The sequence below is a fragment of the Biomphalaria glabrata genome, chromosome 5 (genome assembly GCF_947242115.1).
Source record: "Biomphalaria glabrata chromosome 5, xgBioGlab47.1, whole genome shotgun sequence".
In the NCBI taxonomy this organism is placed as follows: Eukaryota; Metazoa; Mollusca; class Gastropoda; family Planorbidae; genus Biomphalaria; species Biomphalaria glabrata.
The window spans coordinates 26,148,334-26,174,483 of NC_074715.1; the positions used below are offsets into that span (position 1 = coordinate 26,148,334).

General features: G+C 32.5%; 2 protein-coding genes across 3 annotated transcripts; one reads left to right on the top strand and one right to left on the bottom strand.

Annotated features, from left to right (window-relative positions):
• The first annotated feature begins 14 nt into the window (after positions 1–14).
• On the top strand, positions 15–19,594 carry LOC106061827 (non-structural maintenance of chromosomes element 1 homolog). The gene is made up of 8 exons (XM_013220043.2): positions 15–154; positions 7,390–7,523; positions 7,990–8,067; positions 8,660–8,803; positions 9,422–9,541; positions 10,383–10,510; positions 15,157–15,267; positions 19,087–19,594. The coding sequence occupies exons 1-7, from the start codon at positions 49–51 to the stop codon at positions 15,164–15,166; spliced, it is 720 nt and encodes a 239-aa protein (XP_013075497.1). The 5' UTR covers positions 15–48; the 3' UTR covers positions 15,167–15,267; positions 19,087–19,594.
• LOC106061810 (uncharacterized) lies at positions 10,883–25,918 on the bottom strand. 2 transcript variants are annotated; one of them, XM_013220033.2, is made up of 11 exons: positions 25,622–25,918; positions 24,498–24,585; positions 19,902–21,362; positions 18,402–18,572; positions 17,847–17,969; positions 17,343–17,477; positions 16,687–16,830; positions 14,960–15,085; positions 14,391–14,525; positions 13,950–14,074; positions 10,883–12,487 (listed from the first exon to the last, which is right to left on the bottom strand). In XM_013220033.2, the coding sequence occupies exons 1-11, from the start codon at positions 25,687–25,689 to the stop codon at positions 12,397–12,399; spliced, it is 2,667 nt and encodes an 888-aa protein (XP_013075487.2). In that variant the 5' UTR covers positions 25,690–25,918; the 3' UTR covers positions 10,883–12,396. The 2 variants fall into 2 exon arrangements, with proteins under 2 accessions (XP_013075487.2, XP_013075479.2); XM_013220025.2 differs by having other exon boundaries at positions 19,902–21,365.
• Between the last annotated feature and the right edge of the window lie 232 nt (positions 25,919–26,150).

Consider the following 26,150-nt stretch of genomic DNA (forward strand, 5'->3'; position numbering starts at 1 on the left):
TAGCTCTTCTTTAAATAAGTTTAATACTGACACAACTTAAAAATCATCATGGAAAACGAAGAAAGTAAAGTAAATTTAAAACAACAAAAATTCTTACAAAGTTTTATGTCCAAAGGAATTTTGGACACTAAAGAAGTTAAAACGCTGCTGACAGGTAATACTTTTGGCTTTTGGTAAATATTAGATTTAGTTGGAATAGATTAATCTAGATCTACTAATATATAATAATATATTTATATCTATTCCTAGAGATGATAGTAATGATACTTGATAATTCCAAGTTGATACTTACTTTAGTCTAAGTCTTTACTTACTTACTATATTATATATTACTTAGGGCTAGGGTTAGCGGTTAGTCACCGTTAGGCGTTACCTAGTCAAGTTAGTGACACTTACTTACTAGATCTAGATCTAGAATGTCTAGATCTACTTAGCCTTAGCGGCAGTTAGCCTGACTTAGGTGACTTAGTCTTAGTAGTTAGTTGACTTCTAAAGTCTATGACTATGAGACTTAGTCATACGACTCATCCATAGATCTAGAAAATAATCTAGATTTAGTACTAATTTTAATTAAATTAATTAAATTAACTAATCTATGATCTAGTCCAGTGATGCCCAACCTAATTCTACCTGCGGGCCATTTTAATTTCCGACACTCGTGTCACAGGCCACATGACTGAAAATGTGCAAAAATGAAATGAAATAGACCTGAAACAATTTTATTAGGAACCTCTAAATTTATGGCTTGATTAATTAATTGGATATTTGAAGTTTATATTTGCTTTTACGTGTCGGGAAATGGTTTGACGTTTCTACATACAATGTGAATATCGTTGTAGAATTGTAGCCACATTTACCACCGACTCATTTTGTTCTCTATTTGGTAAATGTTCCCATCGATCCTCCAATCTCCAATTGTTAACTCTCTTTATTCACAGCTCAAAGCACGAATGGCGTCATATTTGTTTTAGGATTCCGTTTATATGTTGTTGTTGTTTTATAAACAGGGCCACTTTTTTTACAAACCAAATAAGTTGGATAGTATCATGTTTCACACAAAAAAGTAAAGATCCGTTCACTTTCCCTGGTAGATTCTAAATTCAGAGCCCACTTGCAGTTTCTTCGGTTCATAAACGTAGGCTACACACGTTAAAGGTCATGGTACCAATCCATCAGAGAAAAAGTTCGGGCCTAACGTAGGTAAAGATACATATTTCAAATTTATTTTTTTTGGAGGGAGGTATATTCTACACTTTGTGCAAACGGTTCGGCGGACCGGATGGAACCACGTCGGCCCGCTGGCCGTATTTTGGGCATCACTGATCTAGTCAATCTAGAATTAGGAATCTAGATCTACTAGTAAGATATATTCACATTTGACTAGGACTAGAGTAACACCTTTTTTTTAAGTAAAATCACTAAATTTAGAAAGCCTTCAGGACAGAAGACTCAAAAGTAAAGTAGCAATTATAATTATTCATAAAACACTGAACAATAATCTTCAAATACAAAAAAACAAAATTTAATAAAATACTCACAAAGTAAAGGCACATTCCTCATTCCATATATATATACTAGGACTAATTTGTACAAATAGTAAATACTCCTTCTTCCCTAGTCCTATTAGAGCATGGAATGGGTTGACTGAGCTAGCCAGGAAAACCAGTGACTTGGCAGAATTTAAGTAATTGATTAACATGCATGACTGAATGCATGACGTAATCATCTTCTTTTTTGAAGTAACATCTGTATTATATAAGATAAGAAGATAAGATAAAATCTAGTCTTAGATCTGGAATGTCCGCTATAGACCACCAAGTCAACATCTTTGTGCAGAGCGTAGCAGGTGGATTCCAAAGGACAGAAAGCACATACGTAGTCTTCATTGACTTAAAACAGGCATATGATAAAGTATGGCGGCCTGGTTTGCTTCATAAGATAAGAGCCGTGTGGGTGCGGGGACGGATATATTACTGGATTAGAGACTTCCTACAAGAACGTACAATAAGAACAAGGATGTAAGGAGAAGTCTCAGGGGAAATGACCCTCGAGCACGGCCTCCCCCAGGGCTCCGTCCTGTCATGCGCCCTTTTCACGGCCTTCATAAATGACCTACCAGCTCAGCTAAAATGCCGAAAGCTGCTATATGCTGATGATATTGTCCTTTGGAAATCCGGAAGGAGCGCAACCTCTATACTAAAAGTGTTACAAGAAGATCTCCATACGCTCTGCTCATACACACAAAAATGGAGGCTAGAAATAAACACCTCCAAGACGGTCTATTCTCTGTTGACGCTCGGGACTGGCATTCTCGGGCAACCTTTCCAGCTCTCCCTCAACGGAGTGGCTCTCAGCATGGAAAAGCTACCCAAGTACCTTGGTGTAACTTTAGATCGCAAACTAAAAATGTGTGAGCACATCCAGATGTTGTAAGAAAGGCCTCAGGGAAACTTTGCATTGTGCAGAAGCTGGCATCCACGAAGTGGGGAGCCCGAGCAGACATGCTCCGATCCCTGTATTTAGGAGCAGTCCGATCACAGATAGACTACAGCCTACCTGTGCAAATTTATGGCTCTTGAACAATTTGATAAAATACAGTCCCAAGCACTAAGATTTGTCTGTGGAACCGTTAGGACAAGTCCAGTAAATGCGGCTGAAATAATGGCTAATATAGGTCCACTAAACTTTAGGAGGGAAAGGTCAGTACTGACCTGCTATGAGCGGTATAAAAGGCTGGATGAATACCTCCCAGCTAGAAAACTAGTGGATGGTTGCAGATGCAGAAGACGTATCCAGATGCAGTCTTTTAAGCATCATGCCACTAGACTATCTGATGAAGCTGGCCTCTCCACCAACCGACAAAACATTCAACGCTTTCATCCCCTTCCCCCTTGGTGTCGCCCAACGACCCCAGACATACGCTTGAAATTAGTAGACCCTAATGCCACTAAGCTAAGTTGTTCATCTAACGACCTTCAAATCCTAGCTCTGGGGACCATTAATACCTTCAAGCCCAGTGCTATTTTTGCAAACACTGATGGGTCAGCATCAATAGATTCTGAAAGAGCAGGCTATGGATCCTACATCGACTTTCTTGTCTCTTACACAGTCAAAATCTTTGGACCATGTGGTAGTGTTTGCAGTTTTGATGCGGAGACCATGGCAGTCTGTGAAGCCTTAAAAGTCATTGACTCTCAACTCGGGGAGGGACATTTGAGGGCAACACAGATTGTTGTGGTCACTGACTCAAAATCTGTACTACAGGCTTTGCAAAGCTCAAGACCATGGCCCCCCCAATATCAACACTGTCATCATGGCTTCACATAACATTAAACAACGCTATGGCACCCCTGTAATAATGCAGCGGGTACAGAGTCACATAGGTGTGACTGGCAACACAATTGCAGACTATTTGGCCCACCAGGGAGGGCAAATTCCACCCACTGAACAGGCTGTAAGCTTTCATCAAGCCCTGGCTATAATACAAAAAAACAGAAATGGAAAAGTGGTTTGAGTCCTGGGACAAGTCCCAAAAAGCCTGTGGAGTCTGGGAGTGCATGAGGCGCCCTGACCGCACTTCCCGTGGTGGAGGCTGCCCAGGCCTGAGCAAGTTATTATAGCACAGTGCAGGACAGGCCATTGTCCTGTTGGCTCATATTTCTCGCGGCTATGGCCAAATTTTATTCACGGTGCCCCTGCTGCGAGGAAGAAGAGGAAACCGTGCCTCATATTCTGTTTGACTGCCCCAGACATGCTGATCTCCGTCTCGACAGGTCTGGGAAACCCAAAATTCTCAACCTGTATGGCGACATTTATGCACTACGCAAGACAGCAGGGTTTCTGTCCAGGGCTTTTGCAAGAGAGGATTTGAGCCTCTCAAGCTGATGATGATGATTTCTAGATCTAGAACTAATTTTCTTTTCTTGTTGCCAATTTATCTAGCTTTGTAAGAAGAATAAATCTTTTGTAGTTTCTCTATATTACATGTTACATGTTATTAATTTTGAATGAATGGATAAGGTTAATAATTATTATTTTAAAAAATATAAGTGTTCGCTAAATGAATAGATGGAGATTTTGTGGCTGAGGGGTAAAGCACTTGGAACCAGAAGTCCTGTGTTCGATTCCTCGTGAAGACTCTAGGTGGGCAACTTCAGGGGCCGATTTTGAGTTTGTGTCTCCACACAAACTGTCTTTGTAACCTTGTTTTTTTTTTATTTTCATTTCTTTTTACTCCAACTCAATACAGACAGGCCAGTGTTACCTTTTACACTCTCAATTGCTCCGTTCACTGCTAAACCCTAATGCCACAAACTTTACAAAAGGCCATTTACTGTGGCCTACCTGGTTGACCCAAAAAAAACTGCGTGACTCTGCATGTCTAGCCCTATCAATAATTGTCTCTCCTGCTACGTTTTTTTTCTGGTACTGTGTTGATGATACCAGGCTTAGTACCTACCTAGGCTGATCGATCAATAGTAAGGGCACCAAGGAGAGACAAAATAGAATTTATTTATAAAGAGAGGGAGAGCAAGATTGTGCCACTCATAAAAACATTTTTTTTTCATACATATGTTCCTCATTAGCTCAATGTTTAGCGATATTCCCTTTCTTTTTAGCCATTCACATGACACTTGGTTTTACATCTAAGACAAAAACAAAATGAAGTAAGAAAATGTTACAAAATAAATTAAAGAAAAGTACATTTCCCTGCCTTGAGTTATATCCCTTTGTTATGCATTTTCAACATTAAAATAGCGTTAGTATCATTGGTAGTTATAAAGAGCATTCGTGAATTCATTGATAGTGACAAACAAATATTTGGAACATCCCATATACATAGTGCATGTGTTTCCATGCCTATTTAGAAGTATTTTAGATAGGTTTTGTTTAGCTGATAAGTCTAAAAAAATCTCCTTAACTCTGGACCTAGAAGAAAAAAATTGACAGTCTTACCAGTGCATTTTGAGCCCATGTAAATAAAAACTCTTGTTTTTCAGAGTAAAGGAAACTAAAGGTGAATGAACTATAAAGAAATGGAGTATGTACAACAACAATAGACTAGTTCCATCATAGTTATCAAAATAAAGGCTCATTTTAACAAATATTGTGAAGTGGTCGTTAATATAAAAAGTATGTGGTATTAGGAAGACAAAAATTACTCTATATAATAATTAATCTAATATAGCCATCGATTATAGTTAATATAGGTCTAGATCTAGAATATGGTATAATCTATATATTATAGGCACAAAATACCATTGACTGACGGATTAAGAGATCTCTTAAACTGTCATAAGGATTCACAAGAAATTTCTTACACATGTTCCTTTACCTCTTAGTTGCTCATTAAGAACCAGTTTTGACAGATTTGCAACCTAACCACTGCAAGCTTTCTATCAAACCTTTTGTATTTTATTTTCAATTTTCCCCCAAAAAGGCTGCAGTCTATATAAAGCTTTAAAAAGAATCATATTTTTAAAAAAACATTTAAGTCAATTTATTTTTAATATGCCTTACATCATTTCCGCTTCTTTTTAGACATGGTCTAAATATACAAAAAAAACTATTAGCATAAAAAAGATGATATGTAGTCAATTTTTTTTTTTGAGAGAGTCAGAGAGCAAGGAATAATACTTTGTAATACTGTTGTTTCTCTACATTCAAATAAACTATTAAAATTAATAAAACAAAATTCACATTCTTTTATTTTATTATATAATCTAACAAATCTAAATAAAATAAATTATTCAAGAAAATATTTTTCTTGTTAGTTTAAACTGATATGAAAAAAGGAAATATATAAAAACAAAAACTCCAATATACTGAAAAGTTTAACTTTTAAATTATGCAAAGTAGCTATGAATATTGACAGTCACAAAACTAAACACATTTTATCACTTTCAATTTAATAAAAGATGAACAAATACATTTAGATATTGTATTATTTACACTCTTTCTGGATCCAGCAAAATGTACTAAAATAGAGGACCAACTAATACTATGTAGTCTTTTTTTAAATAGTGTTCCTGCATTAAATGTGCAACAAAAAACAAACAAGGTTACAAAGACAGTTTGTGGAGACACAAACTCAAAATCGGTCCCCGAAGTGGTCCACTCAGGCAGGTAAAAAAGCAGGTTTCAATATTTTCAGAAAGAACATCAGAATGAAATTCTATCAATGACAAATGACAGAGAAGAATGGAGAAAGAAGGTTAACAGATATTGTGTGGTGCCCCAGCGGTCCACAGACCAAAGGATAGGTGAAAGTGAATGTGAAGTTAGATGTGAACCTGGCCTAACCAATGTCTTATAATGAATATATAATTGCTCTAATTGTTTTGTAAAGGGACAATCTCTTATTCCTCAAGAAAAAAACATTTCCTCATTCCATATGCTAGGACAAACTAGAATAAAAGCTCCTTCTTCCCTAGCGCTATTAGAGCATGGAATGGGTTGCCTGAGCTAGCCAGGAAAACCAGTGACTTGGCGGAGTTTAGGTCATTGGTTAATGTGCATGATGCGTATGACGTAATCGTCTTCTTTTTTTGAAGAAATGTTTGTATCATATAAGATAAGATAAGATTTCCGTAAAAAAAACATATCTATCGGTATGGTGCAACACTGCAGTTCACGCCATAATATGAAAAACTACTTATTAATTGTTTTAAATTATGTCCAACTTATATGCATACTAAAAAGATTTTTTCTCTTAAAAAAAGGATAAACATTTTTTGTGTAAATGTAGTAGTTAGAATAACAGAACTTACTTAACTTAGCAATACAAATGTAAAAAAAAATATTTTGACAAAAAATCTAAAACCGTTTGCATAAATGTGTTACAAATATGGTAAATAGTCATCTCCCCTACTAAGGAGCCTCCCCTGTTTGTTACTATTAATAGTGATTAGTTATATAAGTGGTGTATTTGTATAAAAAAATGCTTGCATATGTGATTTAAAAAATTAGATTTTTCGGTTTCAGAAAAGAAAAAAGTAGCTTTCCATCAGAACTTTGAAATGTCTAAAATATTATAATGTTGGATTTTTACTATATTTTCTAGTTTACGAGATCTAAATGGGACGGACGGACATACATTCCGCACAAATCAAATAGTGTCTTTTCCCCTTTCGGGGGCCACTAAAAAACAGTCACTCCAAAAATAAATAAAAAATGAAGAGAGAAAAATAAAAAGTTTAACATTAAAATAATAGTGAAATAAATATTTTATACCAATTTACTCACTCTGGGTAATGCAACTTGTGCATGTGAAAATTCTCCATGAGAGTAACGCGCACTGAAAGAGTTAATGAGTTTAGTGCCAATTTAACAGAATCCTGGCCTGAATTTTATATGTTGTGTTTTTTTTAATTCTATATTTACATTCAGAGTTGAATGTGCCAACAGACTCTGCAGAAGAACTGTTGAATCTAGTACACTCTACTAATGAAGCAATAGCACCTTTTAATTTGGAAATTAGAAAAGGAATCCAAGAAGATGATGGTGCAAATTTTTATTGTTTGGTAAGTAAAGTAGAAAAAAAAATGGATTGATACAGTTTATAATTTATTCATATTAATATTTTTTTTTTAAATCCACTACTATACAGTCATCTCTCAACTTCCACATTATGTCATAGAAAAAAAAAACACTATTTAGAAACTCATAGACATACTGCTTGTATTATTTATTTGTTATAAGAGACCAGACAATAGTGGGCAACACATCTGGACCTAAGTACTGTAAAGCATTCATAACAAAGTGTGTAATACCAATTCACCTTGTGGCTTTCTAGATGCATCTTGTTAATCTCCTGCAAAATATGCTGTTTCTTTCTACCACTTTCAGTTTTCCAGTTTCAAAATATTTAAATTCTAGTCAATGTAATGCTAGTGCTTAAACTATTACACAGTGCAATACACTTCATTCAACTTTATCCTTTTATTTTTTATATCTATTATTTATAAATTATTATTTATTTTTTTTTAGGTTAATACTGTTGAAACTCCAATATCTCGTCTTTCATCAACCTATACACAGAGTGAACTGGAGCTTTTTAAGAAATTGGTACAGTAAATTATATTTTTTAGAAGGCATGGTGGCTAAGTGGTAAAGCACTTGGCTTTCGAACCAGGGTTTGAATCCTGTTGAAGACTGGGATTTTTAATTTCGGGATCTTCGGGCGACTCTTGAGTCCACCCATCTCTAATGGGTACCTGACATTAGTTGGGGAAAAGCAAAGGCGGTTGGTCATTGTGCTGGCCAAATGACACTCTCGTTAACCGTAGGCTGTAGAAACAGATGACCTTTACATCATCTGCCCTATAGATCGCAAGGTCTGAAAGGGGAACTTTATTAAATGTTTTTTGGTGTTAACAAAAAAATAAATTTTTTGATCATAACTTTTACTTTTAGTTCCTTTTGTAAAATTATTGAATGAATCAAGGATGGCTTCCTGGTCATGTGGTATGTGGGCTGGACTACTGTTCGGTCGTCTTGATGGCCCAGGTTCATACCCTGCCCGCTGCCACCCCCCATCCTTCTGTGGAAGGTTTGGACTAGTAAGTAAATTATCTTCAGCTCTGAAGGAACATCCAAAAACATTTTACAAACAAACAATACAACAACTTTTTAACATTGAACTGATTATCTGATTTAGATTGAGCAAATAGTGGACTCTGAGGATGGAAAAATTGGTTCACTGGCAGCTCTATCATTAACTGATAAAGTGGAAAAAAGAATTGGCAAAGAAGAAGCTCAAGAAATATTTGACAGGTTTGAAAGAGACAAATGGATTAGAAAAGTAAGTTGAATATGTACATTTCCAGTGCAGTGATATTTTCAAAGACTCTTATTTCAGTATGTTCTGAAATAATTAAATTTCATGATAATTTTATTAAAGTCCATTATGAAGCTAATTATTTTTCAGTTTGAATACATTTTTGTAAAACCGTGTCATGTTTATCAAAATTAAAAGTTAACCCTATCGATCCTACCGTGATAGGATGCGTTAGTCTGCATAGTGGCGCTAGCGACAGTTTAAAAAAAATACCTATAATAAGAGCTCTTCATATCTTGTTTAAAACTTTTTTTTTTTGTGAAAACCTGATGTGCATACTTTTTTTTTCTAAGAATTTTAAAAATGAAAGTACCCATAACCCCCACCCCGGATATCATTATTTTTTAATCTTTTTATTCTTAAGGTAGTAAAAGTATTTTTTTTTTAACTAGACATATTGTTCTATTTTTTAAAGTTGTTTATTTATTTATTAGTATTATATTTTTAAATTTATTTATTCAGAGTTACTATCTCTTTGCTTAGTCAATGGTAAAGGATTTTAGAAACCGGAAATAGGGTTGATTGGGTTAATTTTGAAATAATTGGTGGCTAAAATTCTATTACATGTGATTTTTTTTTCAGGACAGAGATGGTAAAATATCTCTCAGTGTTCGAAGTCTACTTGAACTGGACCAATATTTGAAAGATGTCTATTCAGAGTTCATCAAACTCTGCAATATTTGCTCCAAGATCTGTCTTTTGGTATGTATCGTTTGTCTTCAAGTCAGAGGAATCTGAGTGTTCTCTTCATGCAGTTTCAATCTTTATTAAATTTGTGAAAACAATGTCAAATGTAGTAAGAAAGTTATAAGCTAGCTAATTCTACTCTAGACATTGATAATAGTTTCTCAGAAAATTGGTTTTCTTATGATCCTAGTTTCTAATGCAAGCTTAGTGTAAAACCACCTGAACATTCTTTGTAATGAATATTTAAATTTATAAAAAGGGAATTAAAAATTCATTAGTCTAACTGCTTTCATTTAAATATGTAGTGTCTAGGTATTATAATTGTATCCATCCATTAATCTGTATAGTGCAGCCAAGTAACTGAGCAATTAAACATTAATTTGGTTACTTGAAATGTTTTTTTTAAAACCTTATTTCCAGCACCAAGAAAAACAAGTTAATAAAAGTCAAAGTCATGTATTTGTAAAACTGATAAATTACTTCCTGCTATCTTTGGTAGAAAAGACATTTTAATTAGTAATTATATGATTTAATCAAAACAAGTAAGCAGTGTTTGTATGTACAATTATTATTCCTTTTTGCGCCCTAAATCACGATACTTATATTTTCACTCACATGTCAGGTACTGGGTTTAGTTTTAAAAAGTATTAATTGTATCTAGCTTTCAGGCCTAACAATGAATGCAAACAACCTACTTCTATCATATATACATTTTATCCTTTTCTAATTTTAGTGTTTTTTTTTAATAATATTTTAAGTATGCACTTCAATATACATTTTTGATAAGAAATGAACAAACTTTTTACATCACTTTTTAAAATAGTTTGTATATAATAACTCTCAAACTTTGTTTCAGGGGGACACGTGTGCCAACTGTGGAATAAAGATTCACCTAAAATGTGCCAAGTCCTTGTTTTCAAGGCAAGGGGAGAAAAAAACTTGCCCAGCTCCAGACTGTAGAGTTGTGTGGGGTCAGATGAGGACGTAAGCCTGTAAATAATTAAAACTGTTAACTGAAAAGATCATTGCTTATAAATTTTATCTTGTTTCAATATAACCATAGCATTGTAAAAAAACAGAATGCTGCTTTTCATTTGTCTAGACTGTGCCTTTTGTAGCCCTCTACCATCTTGTATCCAATACAAATACTGTTATCATTGAAGCTAACAAGATGATCATTTACCTCTCTACATTCAATTCATTTAATATGAATGAAAAATGGCTAGGAAGTCACAAAATCTCAAAATGGACACTATAATTTGTATGCAGCTAATAAAGTATTTTTTCCCCTAGTATTGAAAGCTTCTGTATTGTAGTTTAGAATAACCATTGGGTAAAAAAACAACAATAGACAAATTATGCACAACTTTTTATTTTCAATTTCTTGGCTTTAAACTGTTTCAAACTGAGAAATCTGGCAACCATATTGAAACTAAATAAAAGAATAAGTTCATGTATAAATGGTAACCATTAATTTGTCTTTGTATCTGGAACACTAAAAATAATTTGCTAAACTCATTCACTTGTTGATCCATAGAAATAAGTCATTTATAACATTTACAAAAGTTTGTATTTTCAATGTTGATAAAATTCATATGTTTGAATATCCATACAACAAAAATAAAAGAGATAGTAGACAGTGGTAAATATGTCACCATTGTATTTAATGCTCTGGGAGAACTGCTACTTTAAAAACATCTCATTATTTATAACAAGATAATTAAAACAAAAGAGAACTCCAATCCTAACTTTTGTGGGTGACAAAAATATATATGTACTAAAAGTCAAACAAACCAAAATCCACTTGAACATGGTTGAAATCTTCAATGATTCATTGTACTGAAAATCTCACTTATAAAATAGATATATTGCTTTTATGGTTAACAAAATTATGAATTTATTATTTTTACTAAATTAATCTTAAAATCACAGGTTAAAATAAATACTATATTAAAAGGTGGCAATGAATGAGAATAAACATAACAAAAAAAATCAGTTTAAACAGTTATATTTTTTAATACTGAATGGAGAATTGAGTAAATAGTTGAACACAGAAACTGAAGGAAAAATAGAAATTAGAAATAATTTTAGAAAACACAATGAAAACAAAACATAGAAATACTGAAAATCTAAACTTTTCTTCATGTAAATAGCATGAAATACAGTTGTAATTAATCTCAGTCTTGAAGAAAAAAAATAAAACTGTTATAAAATTGCTTTAATGTTTTGTGAATATTTTTTTCATATGATAGGGAAAAGAAATAATTCTAGTACTGAAATAAAACAGGAATTGAATTTAGGAATAATTCCATTGAGATTCTTTTTTTTTTTTTTTTGAGCTACTTTAACAAATACCACTTGAATACAACAATTATTTTCAACTCTTGTCAGCCTGTGACTGATTTGGACACATTTTTTGTCTGGAAATACTGAAATACATAGTCAGTTCATCAGATCCAGATTTAAAGAGAAGGTAAAAGATATATATATATATATATATATATATATATATATATATATATATATATATATTACTCGAAAAGGGTAGAGCATTTATCTTTTGAAATGACTTTTTATGTCCATTGTTTTATTACTTTTTACTGCAGCATAATTGCTAGTTAAACCGAAAGTAGCTTGCTAATTGGTATTTTCAAATCACATTTTTTGGAGATCTAAAGTATAAATAATTTCTAGTTGCATGAAAAGAATAAATAAACATTACATTATTTATCAAGATGTTAACAGTATGTTGCACTGAGCTGTTTAAAAAAAATGTATGAAGATTTAAAAAGCATCCATTGTTCTTTTAGTACTAAAAACCAAATTGTTTATTGTCCATCAAATTTTTCAGCTATGAAACATCTGTTATTTCACATTATTGTGATAGAACGTGTCATTCTGTAAGGATCCATGTATTTGGCTTTGTCTGCTGGACTTATATCTTTAGCTCGTAGTCTTTCTCTGAAAATTAAATTATATCATAATGAACTGGGTAAAATATTTCTATAAATTAAAAAAAAAATGTCTTGCTTATTGTGTTTCTAAATGAAAAATAGTGGCAATTGTAAAAGCTTTCTCTAAATCAACCATTCATGAGTATTTCTTAATTAGGTTTGGATGAATTTTTTTATATTTTTTATTTTTATATATTGTGTGATTCACTTTTAACACCTTGTGTGTGTTTTATTTCCAATCTAATATTTTGTTTCAGTTACCGAGAATGAAGAACTTTCTGTTACCAAAATGTGTTTTATTGTGTTTTATTTGCTATTTGATATTTTGTTTCTGTTACCAAGAATGAAGAACTTTCTGTTACCAAAATGTGTTTTATTTGCATTATGATATTTTGTTTCTGTTACCAAGAATGAAAAACTTTCTGTTACCAAAATTTGTATATACTGTGTTTATTAAAAATGTTATTAAGAAAAGGAAGTTTAGTCTTTTTCTTTTACATCAGAAATTACTGAGAGATTTAGCAGTTAGATGATACATAATTTATCAACACCATGTGTCGTAATTCTCCCAGAATGGTCCGAAGTAAGCACTTATTGGACAGTGTCTGAATTGGAACTGGCCTAGGACAGCCTGTTCCACACGATTTAGCTGCCATCACGCGTCCTTTTGGTCTGGTCTACTCAACTGCCTTTGGAGCTCATGGCCTTTATCGGAAGCATCCCAATTGTCGTACCAAAGTGCTAACAATCGGATGTCGGCTAGGGATCTTACACTCTGGAGAGTGCATGGTTCATCATGTAACTTTGCCATTTGCACCGCAGACTTTGCTAAAAAGTCAGCCCTCTGATGACTGACCAGACCACAATGGGCTGGAACAAATTGAATGTACATTGAGCTGCAGAAGACGTTCCACCACCACAAGGAATGCTTCCACCCTTCTGATGCATGCTGCCCTTCAAGGGCATCTGTATATACCAGATGATTATACAAATATGACTGAATAAGGTTCTACAAATCAGTAAAATTTTGTCTATTGTTGCTTTTAAAGAACTACCATTTAGTAGATTTTTAATATCTCCTTGAACATGATGTGATCCATAAGTCATGCTTAAATTGTAACAAAGAGTTTTCTGCAAGGTTCACAGTGCACACGTCTTCAAGCATATGGTTACCAGGCATATGGTGTAACCTAAGATGACTTTAAAAAATGATTGTCTTAACTTATAAATAAAAAAAAATTCTAAGTTTCATTATGATATGAATATGCAATATTTTGCTGCAAAGCCATTTTCCAAATATGATGATTTTTGGTCTTTAAGTAACATACAGGATATGATTATGTTTGTCCAGCAAGTTACCTTATGGATATAATGATGTTTGGCCTTCAAGCTATATTTAGAATGTGATGATGTTTGGCCTGTAAGCTGTATTCAAGGTATCTTTTAAGTTTATTTAATAATTTACTTACTGAAGAAATCGGGACAGTTTTTGATTTGGTCTATTTGTTCTAGATTTGAAAGAACTTGTGCATCCATTAACATCTTGAGCCTCCTCATATTTTTGTACATCATACCTTCCAGCGCCAACAGGATTCTGTTTAAATACAAAGTGAAATTTTTCTATGACATTGCATATAGATTAATAATAAGACACACTTCTTCCAACGCTTTTTTTTTTAAAATTGAAAATGGAATTTATAAAAAAAAAAAGTTATTTTTAATAGTTCAAGAATTGATGCCATTAAGAATGCTTTTACTTTGTCAACATGTATGTTTTAGCAAGTTATTGAATTAAATGTGATACAACTATCCCTTTGAAGTAGATATAAGAGAGATGTTGTGCCATTTGACTTTCAATAATGATCATTCATTGATTTTAAAATTACAGTATTGTAAGATTAAATACTCACATAGTTCCCAGTAAAAAATTTTTGAGATAATTTATCATCACGTTTTGCTGATGAAAGAAATCCTGGAATGTTGACGCCATGAGAGCATTTACTGTTGTGTTGTTTTACATCATAACTTCCAGGACCTGGAAAATCCTAATAAAAAATGTTTTGTTTTCAGCTGACTAATAAAATTTTAAAAAAATGTTAACAAATAAAAGGTAGTACTAAAACCTAATGAAAATGACTCATTTTTTAATTAACAATGAGAGAATAATTGAATGTAGTCTGCATAAACAAGTAAAATAAAAAAACAAATGTAGTTAAGAAGATTCAAGAAACCTTAAGTCGATTAATTCTTTTTGAAACAAGAAAAAAAAGTAATTTAAGGTCCTTTGGCTTGGCCATGGTCACTGAAGAAAAAAATTGAATGATGTATATTTCTCCAATTTAAAAAAAACAATTCGTTTAATAACAAATTTTACAAAATGCATTTTCAAATTAATATAATGAAATATTTCATGTTAAAACTATGTTCTATGTCCATGACAGCTGAAATAATTAAAAATGTACATATAATTTAATAATACCTGTAGCAATGTATCTGGATACTGATCAACTTTAGCAAATCGTCCATGACTTCTTTTGTGCTCATTATTTAATTCATCCACAAAAGATTTGACATCATATTGTCCAGGACCTAGGTTTGCTGGTCTCTGTATTAAATAAAGCTTTGTTCAAAATTCTGCTTATTTATAAATTACTTTTTTATTTTTCCTGACTACAGAAAAGTGTGACATACAGCATTCAAAACATTCATTGCCCTCATTGCTCATGGTCATTGAAAAATAGACCAACAGATCAGCAGCAAGCTCAAAACCCAGCTGGAGAGTCTTTAGTGAGTTTTAAAGCTTTTTTTTTAATTCTCAACTTAGGATGAAGGCAGGGTGAAGTAGCTGTTGACTTGCAGTTATTGTTACTACCTATAGAAAGCCAAAGATTATGATCACCCAATATTAACACCATCATCACCATGCCCTCATTTGAGATGGGCTAATGGTTTGGTTCTGTGGTGATATCACTGTAGATAGTGAAAATCAATTAGATGAGGAGGTACCAACCTTAATCTGGCTTCATTGAAGTTTTGATAAGCCCAAATTGTTATCCTAACTGTTTAATAAAAATTTTGAGGTACATTACTCCCACTGTTGGGAGGAAGAGAAACCATGTTTGAAGTTCTCTATTTTTGCCAGAATCCAGCTTATATAGTTTGTGAAATAACTTGCATATGACTGTATTGCCATATATAAAGTTTTTAAAATGGAGAAGAAAATGTATAACTTTATACTTAACCAAGAGAAAATGTTATGGTGTGGTAAAGTGTGTATATCCTGATATGCACATTTGTATTTTTAGTGGCCCCCGAAAGGGGAAAAGACGCTATTAGTTTTGTGTGGCCTGTCTGTCTGTCTATCCGTCCCGTTTAGATCTCGTAAACTAGAAAAGATAGTGAAAATCCGACATCACACTGTTTTAGACCATTCAAAGTTCTGATGCAACGGCTACTTTTTTCTTTCTGAAAGCGAAAAATCTAATTTTTTAAATCGTTTATGCAAGCAGTTTTTTCATAAAAATTCACCACTTTTACAACTATTCACTATTAATAGTAACAAACACTTGAGGCTCTTTATTAGGGGAGATGAATATTTACCATATTTTTAACACATTTATGCAAACAGTTGTAGATTTTTTGTCAATCTATTTAGTATGCATATTAGTCAGATATAATTTAAAACAACAATTAATAAGTAGTTTTTCATATTATCTCATGAACTGCAGTGCTACGGTCTTTGGTTAATTATAGAACACCTAACCAAAGAACAGATTTTAAAAAAAAATTTTTTTACAGAAATGTTTTATTTTTGAGGAATAAGAGATTGGCCCTTTACAAAACAATTAGATCAATTAGATATTCATTATAAGACATCAGTTAGGCCAGGTTCACATCAAACTTCACATTCACTTTCTCCTATCCTTTGGTCTGCTGGACCGCTGGGGCACCACACGAGATCTGTTAACCTTTATTTCTCCATTGTTTTGTGTCATTTGTCTTTGATAGAATTTCTTCTGATAATATTGAAACCTGCCTTTTTACCTGCCTGGGTGGACCACTTTGGGGGCCGATTTTCAATTTGTGTTTCCACACAAACTGTCTTTGTAACCTTGTTATAACAAAGCTTATATCAAATTACTGTCTATATACTACAAAATATATATGCTATGCATCCACCCTTATATAATTACCGACAGTACTTACCACAATTGCATGGTGGCCTATGACTGTTTTTGCATCTCTTTCTAAAGAAAACAAATTGTAAGGCCCCTTTATACCTGTGACTTTATTCAACAGCTGTTCTGTACAAGATGTATGGTTGTATGTTCCTGGGCCAAGATGAGAACCCTAAAATAAAAAAAACATTTATTGTTTTTACAAAGCTTATATCAACTCACTCTGTCTGGTCAAAAGTGCTTACATGTTATTTCTCCCACACCCATTCTCGGATCAAGCTGAAACTTTGCACAATTATTCATTGACATAGACAATAGATGAATCAATAAAAAAAAGTAACTAATTAGAAAATTAATTACTGGTAATTCATTATTATCTTTAAAAGCAACAAGGGAAACTAATACTTCAGTATTCACATATGGCTAAATCTATAATTAATATATATTATATTATTGGTAATTAATTATTTTGTTTGATATTAAATAAGGGAAAAAGCTTGCACATTATTGGTAGATATAGTTTTTTTATATTTTACTTGTTCGTTATTTTTTTTAAATAATAGCTGTAATGAATTTATGTTTTGATTTTTCGGAATTGCTATTTTTTTCTTTATAAATAATAAAAGTTTACCAACATAACTGTAATCTAGACAGTGATAAACAAATAGAAAAAAATTAACTTACAATAGAGGGTAAATTTCGCTTACGATCTCCAGCATCTAAAATCCCTTTTGTGCTTGCAGATTTCTTAGCTTTTTCATCCATGGCTTTTTGGGGAATGCCATCAATCCCATAAGTGCCTGGGCCAGGAGTAGCACTCTGGAAATAGTACTTAATCTACTTATTTATTTTTAATTTTTGTCAAAAAAGAAAGATAGCAGTTCTTTTTAAATAGCACTGCTATGTTAAATTTATTTTAAAAAATTCTTCCATTCCATATAACCTGTATTATCAATGACTATTAATTATGTATAACTATTGTACACAACAACATGATATTATTACTTCCAAATAAATAAATGATAATGATTAGAAATTAAACATTTCAACCTACAATGTCAACATCATGAATGGAATTTTTGTTATTGAAGATGTTGCAGAGAAAAATGTAAGAAAATTAATTTATTTCAGTTATATGTAGGCACTATTTCTTATTGAAGAGATATTTACTACATATGTAACTCATACCATATGCTTATTTTCAAATCTTGGTGCAAGGTTCTCACATATACCACGTCCACTGCGAGGCTTGGCATTGTTGATTTGAATGAAATCTTTAATATTGTAAGATCCAGGCCCAAGCTTTTTTTGCTATAAAAAAAAATATAATTTTTTAGCATTCCTAAAAAGCATATGAAATGTTATAAAACTGAGGGGTCAGGGGAGTAAAAGCAGTCTATTTTTTATTGATAAATGTTCCATCACATTTAGTCATCTCCAAAACTTATTATTTTCAATGATTCATATTCAAGGTCTTGATAGTGATGATGACATTGGCTTATTAATGTTTACCAAACATGTATACCTTGAAAGTTTGTAGAGCAATATTGATTATAAGAAAAATAATAATGGTAATTGCTTTAAGCTTTTACACAATTGAAAATGAATATCTAATAATCTAAATGAAATTGATCTTAATAAAATTAATTTCAAAGATAAGTGTTCATTTAAAATAAGGATTTCTAAAAGCGTCTTGAAAACAAAATTCCTAATTGTGAAGCAAAAGTCAGATAGCTTCCCTACCAACATTTTCTTCTCTTCCCATTGTTCCTTATAGAGCAGATGTGGCAGTGCAGCCAGTCTTTCTAATTCTAATTGGCGAGCCCATCCTGTCTTTGGAGCTTGTTCTTCCACTTTTTTGTCTTCATCTATTGATATCATCAGGTTGTAAACACCTGGTCCAAGTTTTCTTTTCTGAAAATGAAATTCCAGTTAGTTATGAAGTGAATATATTTGCCAACTAAGTAGAGACTGTTTAAAGTACCATTATCTTCTAACTTGAATATCTTTGTCAATTAAGTAGAGACTGTTTTAAGTACCATTATCTTCTAACTTGAATATATTTGCCAATTAAGTAGAGACTGTTTTAAGTACCATTATCTTCTAACTTGAATATCTTTGCCAATTAAGTAGAGACTGTTTTAAGTACCATTATCTTCTAACTTGAATATCTTTGCCAACTAAGATAGATACTATTTTTAGTACCATTATCTTCTAACTTGAATATCTTTGCCAACTAAGATAGATACTGTTTTTAGTACCATTATCTTCTAACTTGAATATCTTTGCCAAATAAGATAGATACTGTTTTTAGTACCATTATTATCCTCTAACTTTACTCATTTAAGTTGGACACAAATGTATACTAATAATGTATTAATTATTTATTGAGCCTTCTAATTAATAAATTCCTAATCTTTTAAAACAGTCAAATGAGGTTTGCAGGACATGTCCTCCAACAATATGGATTGCACCACAAGAATAACTTTAGCATTAATATGGAGACTGAAATGAGTAAAGCATAAACAGGGACCTCTTCATAAAACATGGCGGTACTCCTTCACAGATGATCTCAGAGCAGTAGACATCATTTGAGAGCCTGCATACAATACTGAAAACCAATTTCTATGGAGGCCAAAAGGTGTGAGAGGATCTAAGTCTCAGTAAGTCTTTTAAAACTGACAATGTGAAAGTTATATGAATTATAAATAAGAATAAATGACGTAAATTTAACTCTTTATCTCTTTTAACTGAATTGTCTTATTTAACCTGCCTCTTGAGCACCAAATCTTTATAGGGACTATTTGCAGCCCAATTAACCAAAATGGTTCAAAGTAAGTTTTGAGCCTCAAACAAGTTGGAATGTTTATCTCTCACACTTTAATTGGATTACTACTGTAAAAGTTGTTGGAAAAAATACTTATTTCAATAATTGAACACAGCTATTCATCTAAAATAGTCTTATCTATCTAAGTAACTGTGTTAAATATTTGTTGTACAGATATGTTTTATGTATTAAACCAACAAAAGAAAGTACATGATTCAAAGCTAAATATAAAGAAAGAAATGCAATAAAACCAAACCTTTTTCATTATGAACTCAAATAAAAACTCTCTTAAAAGCAAATCAACAAAAGCTGATAGAACAATTAAAATGTTTTCAATAATGAGGTAGAAAATAATTAATTCACCAAAAGTAAAATGGAAGAAAAAAAAAGATCAAATGAAAAACAGGAAATAATACCAAGTAGGCTTCACAGGATTCATAAGGAGCCTTCAATAATTTTTCTTTTTTTCTCTTGTTTGATTGGCTTACGAACTCTTCAAGTTGGCAAGAACTATTTGGAGGAACATCTAAACGGCTGTCTTCATTAAAAAGCTGTAGAATTTCTTCCTCTTTAACATCTGTTGAGCTGTCTGTTGAAGATTTGTAATGAATGCTTGTGCTGCTGGTTCCTTTTGAGTCTTGTTTGTTCAAAGAGCCATGTGAAACAGTAGTATCAGTATGAAATCCTTCAGATTCTGACACTTTACGTGAGGTGTGACTTTGGGGCTCCTCCAGATAAGTTAGAGCTCTACCTGTATGATCAAGATCATTCCAGGATTTCTTGATACCTACAACTAGCTCATTAACATAACTTTTTGCAAAGTCTTCCAACTCTGGAAGGGAATGCCTAGTTGAGTCACTTTCATAACAAGAGCTTAGTTTACTTAACTCTGCTTCTTCTAGTTCAGAATTTCTTTTACTACTAAAGATAATCGAGGTTCGTTTTATGATGTCATCATCAACTTTAACATCTATTTTATCAGTCAGAGACAGTTTTCTTTGAATTAGAAATCTTACTGAAGATCTCCTTCTCTCTGTGTCAAAAAGGACATTTTCATCTAGTGAAGGTCGAGAGGATAAAGTAATCGATGCATGCTGCTTAGAGTCTTCAACATGATCAGTTGTCAGTTGGGATTCAAAGGAAACTCTCTTTGATGATTCTTCGAGTTTTTTTGTTTTGGACAGTGCACTTTTCAATGGGGCTGAAATATCTTCCACTTCAATGATTGGAATGCTATTTTGGCTTGTTCTTGTTTCTTCCCTATTGATTACTGATTGTGTTTCTTCATGATCAGATGATTCAGATTGTTCAGATTGATTCAAACTTCTTGATCTATCAGAGACATCATCCGTACCTTTAAATAGGATACTTTCATCATCATCTTCTTCACCTGGTTTAGAATCAGTGGGGTTAGAATTTTCATTACGATTTAGTAAGGTCTGTGCTATTGATGCATTACTGTTACCATCAGATTTTTTAGACCTATTCAAGTTAATTTGTAAACCTGCTGCTAAGTAGAAGAGTTGATCAGAGCGTTGTGTAATACTATCTTTTGGCCCATTGAAAGACTCAGCATTGTGTTTTTTTGAAAGTAAAACATTTTCTGTAAAAAATATTTCATTGCTCCCCACATTGCAAGTATTTCTGAAGCAGTGTAGTTTATTTCTTAAGTCAATGATCTTCCTGTCTACAACACTATCTTTAATGTAATCAACTTCCCATTTCTTTGATTTTGGTAGATTCAATTTTGACAAGGTAGATTTGGTCAAGTTACTTATATTCTTTATAGTTTCTACATTTGATCCTTTTGTGGCATAACTTTCCCCACGTGTAGATCTCTGTAAGCAGTTTTCTTTTGGTACACATGGACAAATGTTCTGCTTGGAAACATTAAAACATTCAATAGCCAAAATAACAGAGAGGCATTTTTTTTTACAATATTCATGCTGACTACTAATTATGAAGATATAAAACATAAACTTTTTTTGCTAACATCTACAGAGTTGGTGGTTGTTGTGAGGGTATAGTATTTTAAAGCTAACCATGTTTCTAATTTAATTGGCTGCATGGTATACTCTGCACCACATTTTTAAACCTCTTATATTTTGAACATGACAGAATATATTTCTGTGGTAGAATCAAAGCCTGATATTTACATTTATAGTTACATTTATACAAAACTATAGTTTATGGTAGGGGTGCACCGGATAGTTGCTCCGGCTTCTGCTGAATATCTGGCCTTTTTTCACTATCCGGCGTTATTCAGCTATATATAAAGTGGACCTCGTTTCATTAATGTCTGTTGTAGAATGTATTAATGTTTATATTAAAACAAAATAATGTGTTTAAAAATAGAGCCATTATGAATATGCACAATACATCGTTTATTATAAAGACAAGGCGTGTTAATATAGATAGAAATGAAACTTTACATCATAAATGCGCTTTACATACAGAGCAGCAATGGCTGGCACATTTGTTAAATTTTGTCTTGACCTTTGAGTAGGTTTAGTTAACATGTTAAAATGCTACATTCCTTGACTATGTCATGCTGACCAGACTTCTGTCTAGCTGTGCGGGTATATCTCCAGAGGTAGGGATAAACAATTCTCACCCCCTTTTATTTGTTTAGTCCATCACATTGAGTTTATTTATAGGCAGGTGACCACAAGTTAAATACGATGGACGTAGGTTTAATGTTAGCGTATTGACACTCTCTAGAGGTCACACCTATTGAGGGAACTGAGTTTGTTTACGTAGTAGTTAATCTTTTATTAGGGGGGCTGGACTTCAAGAGCCACACCCCTACTTAGGTAACCAGACATATTTCCAGATGAACAACTCCCTCCCCCTTTTAATTGTTTAGCCCATCACATTGAGTTCATTGATTGACAGGTGACCACAAGTCAGAGACGATGGACGTAAGCACTCTCTAGAGGTCACACGAGGGATCTAGGTTTGTTTACTTAGTAGTAAATCTTGATGGGGGGTGGACTGGACTTCAAGCCAAACATCTACACTGGTATCCGGACAAAGAGTTTGCTTATTTGGAGAAAAATCTGAATCATGTGGCTGGGCTAGAGGCCACACCTTTTCAAGTGTGCTGAGTTACTTGAACATAAATCTCAATTAGTAAGCTAGACTAAAGATCACACGCCTAAACGAGTGACCTTTAGTTACTCAGAACACAAACCGCTAGATTATATAGCCCAGTAAGTCAGTAACTAATTATTTTGTAGAAAAAAATCTATATTAGCGTAAAAGACATGACCAGGGCTATCTTTAAATAGAGAGTTAAACACACTCTACTCTTTATTTTATTTCTTTGGTCCTTGACACCCAATTTATTGATAGACATTGACCATTTTTAAGCCAGAATGAAAAAACACAACGTGCTAACAAAGGAAATTACACTGTCAATAAATATTACGGTTAAATACTTTTTCTAACGTGTTAACTTGAATATTACTCCTGCAGTTAAGTGTCTTGATTTGATAACGATATTCTTAGTAATTTGTGACAGTCAATTAAGTCCTTGTTATTACTATTTTTTTTACTTAAGATGCGTACTTAGCCACTGTGTATCAGGCCAGGACGACTTTTACACACCTGACATCCATAGGCTTACTATAGTTCCCTTTTGTAACAGTTACTGAAACCACGAATAAAATAATTAATAAGTAATAATTAAGGAAGATGTTTCTAACATACGTTCTTTGCATTTAATGTTTCTTACATACGTTCTTTGCACAATAAAATAAAACAAAGATGTGCATGTTTCCTTGTGTGTATTTTTGCCTTGTAATAAAACCTTTAGAAAGAAAGCTAATTTCATTGTTTAATTCTTTTGACTTAATAAATAATGGAAAACCTTACAGTAAATTTAAAAATCGCATAAAAGAAATTGAATAATAGTACCGCAGTTAGATCTAGCAAACAAAGAAACAATATGCTGGTTTGTAAAAAAAACAACCCTTGACCTCTGTAACTAGTGGACGGATATAATTTATCTATATGCTTGACTGACCATGCCAATGTGTTATCTTTTTTGACTGACCACCCAACACTATTGCGTGCGTATGCCCAAGGAAAAAACAATGTGTGATGGCTAACACAAACAACTATACACACTACACTACGACTACTTGTGTAGGCTCACTAAATATATCTGACCAGGTTGTTGGTCTGAAATTCATGAACACATACATCTGACCACTATACAATGCAGATTGCACTATACTTATGAGAGATTTACATTAGTAACTAGTTAAATATATACTAACATATTTTATATTGACCCTCCTACACACATAACAATAAGGTATATATAAAAGGAAAAAAAGTTAATACCAACCAATATAGGTATGTTATTTAACAGTTTCGTAAAATGTTCAGCAACACAAGCTATTTACAAGACACTTAGGTATCCAGCTCTGGCCGAATATCAAAAGGTACTATCCGGTGCACCCCTAGTTTATGGTGTTAACATATTGTGAGAAATGATATATTCAACCAAGATTATCTCCCAAGGTCGTCAACTGAAAATCTTGTTGAACAACATGAAGATTAAGAGTAGTTGAACTTTTTTTTTTTTAAATCACCACACTAGGGATCAGTGAGTGAGCCAGTGCAGGTGAAAAAGGCACTCTTGGCTTCTTTGTGATAACTGCCCTACAGTGGAATCTGTTTGATTCAAAGTAGAAGAGAACAAGGAGTGCCTTCCATTGCTAAGAGTTTCATTGACACTTGGATTTTCAGTTCAATTGTAGAAGATCTGTATTTATTCTTCAAAGGATTTTTAATGTTCAAATCATACAGAACCAGGCAAAACTGACTATAAATTGAATTTTTTTTTTTTCACTAAATATGGATTTTTTTTTATTGATCTATAAGTTTAAATGACCTAGATTTCATTGTATATCGTATACAAGATTAACAAATGTACATAAAAGAGTGCTAAAGATTTAATAATTTTACTTTTAACATTCCTTTTAAAAAATGTATATACTTACCAGTTCATCTATGTAATTTCTGTCATAAGGGATTTCTGTGTATCCTCCTGCAGTTTTACATTTCGGATGTACACCAGAAACATCAAACCTATGTACAGTGAAAATGTGTTTCTTTATATACTCAGATGTCAACTATAATACTGGCTTCCAAATGATACAACTGGAGAACTGTTGCAAAGATCTAAGCACAAACATTTGAGCTATATCCAAACACAGATACAAGTGATAATAACATAATGTAACAACTGCTTTGTCTGCTTCAAATACAACCAAAAAAAAAATCAGTTGTGATCTACCTAGTAGCTGGCTCTTTCCTTAGCTCTTTATGTCTTCTTCAGGGATCCCAAACAAAGAAGGCATAAATCTAGTAGGAGCTAAGGCTAAATAGCATTTTAGATGAGATGTTTTGTTTTTTATTTGCACAAATGCTTTGTTTGGTTTCTTAATTATGCTATCAATATGCAGATTTCATGAAAACTTTTAATTTATTTTAACACTTTAAAATTTCAAGTTCTGTCTGTATTTACCATGATTTACTGTGAATAATACTAAGCTATCTGCTAAATTCTTTCTGTTAGAGGGTTCAAATAACTCCTACAAAGATTGTATCACATATTTTTAAGATGGAAAGAAAACAACAAAAGATGCTATGAAAAAGGAAACTTAATTCAACTCCAAGTCAACAATTTAAAAGATTTGTTTGAATTTACCATAATAATTTATCACACCGTGTATTTCAAAAACATGATATCCTTTAAATATAATATCTTTTAGTCAGTAGTTGAAACATGTAAACCTTAAAACAATTTATAACATCAAAAATAATATTCAACCAACAGCTAGACTCCAATGAGACATGTGTTGACTGCATCAGGAAAATTGCAAAAAAGGTAAAAGGTTATAATAATAATTTTTAAAAAGTCAAGATCATAACCATATCATCAAGGGATTAATTTAAACAGTTAACATTTTTAAAAATGTATTCATTTTTATTTTGCAAAAAAACAAACTGACAATAATATTTATTAATTGATTTTATATATTTTCAAAAAGTCCTTTAGATGTGTATTTCTGCTGGTAATGGCATTTAAAAAAATCTTTTTAAACATTCACATAAACAATACCTGGCAGTTTGTGTTCCAAAAGGTGCGCCCTTAAAACGTTTATATGACAAAATCGTAGTCGTTGTCATTTTTGCAAGAGTAGAATGCTTATCTAGCCTACTTCGTTTGTGTTTACATTATGAAAAATAAAACTAATTGAAATTTGCCTCTTCTAGATCTAGATTTATAAATCCCCGTGGTGTATTTTAATCTGTGATTATGCCAACAGATGACTTGTTTAAACTTATTATTGTCAAATTGTCTCGGCCAATCATTGCCCTCAGTCGCATAGCAACATAATCAAAGAAGATATTGAAGATGCTAGTAGTGTCCCTTTGTATCCAAATCATAGACCTTTGTTGTCGCAAAAATGCTACTTATTTCCTAAATCGCCGTTTCTAGATCTATCATAGATATATAGATCTATATCTCTATTTAGATCCAGAAAAAATATTACTTTAGGCATTATAGTCAAATTTATATATAAATAGAGAAAGACTAGCTGAGTTAATAATTAAATTTAAATGTTTTTTCAGACAAAAAATAATAT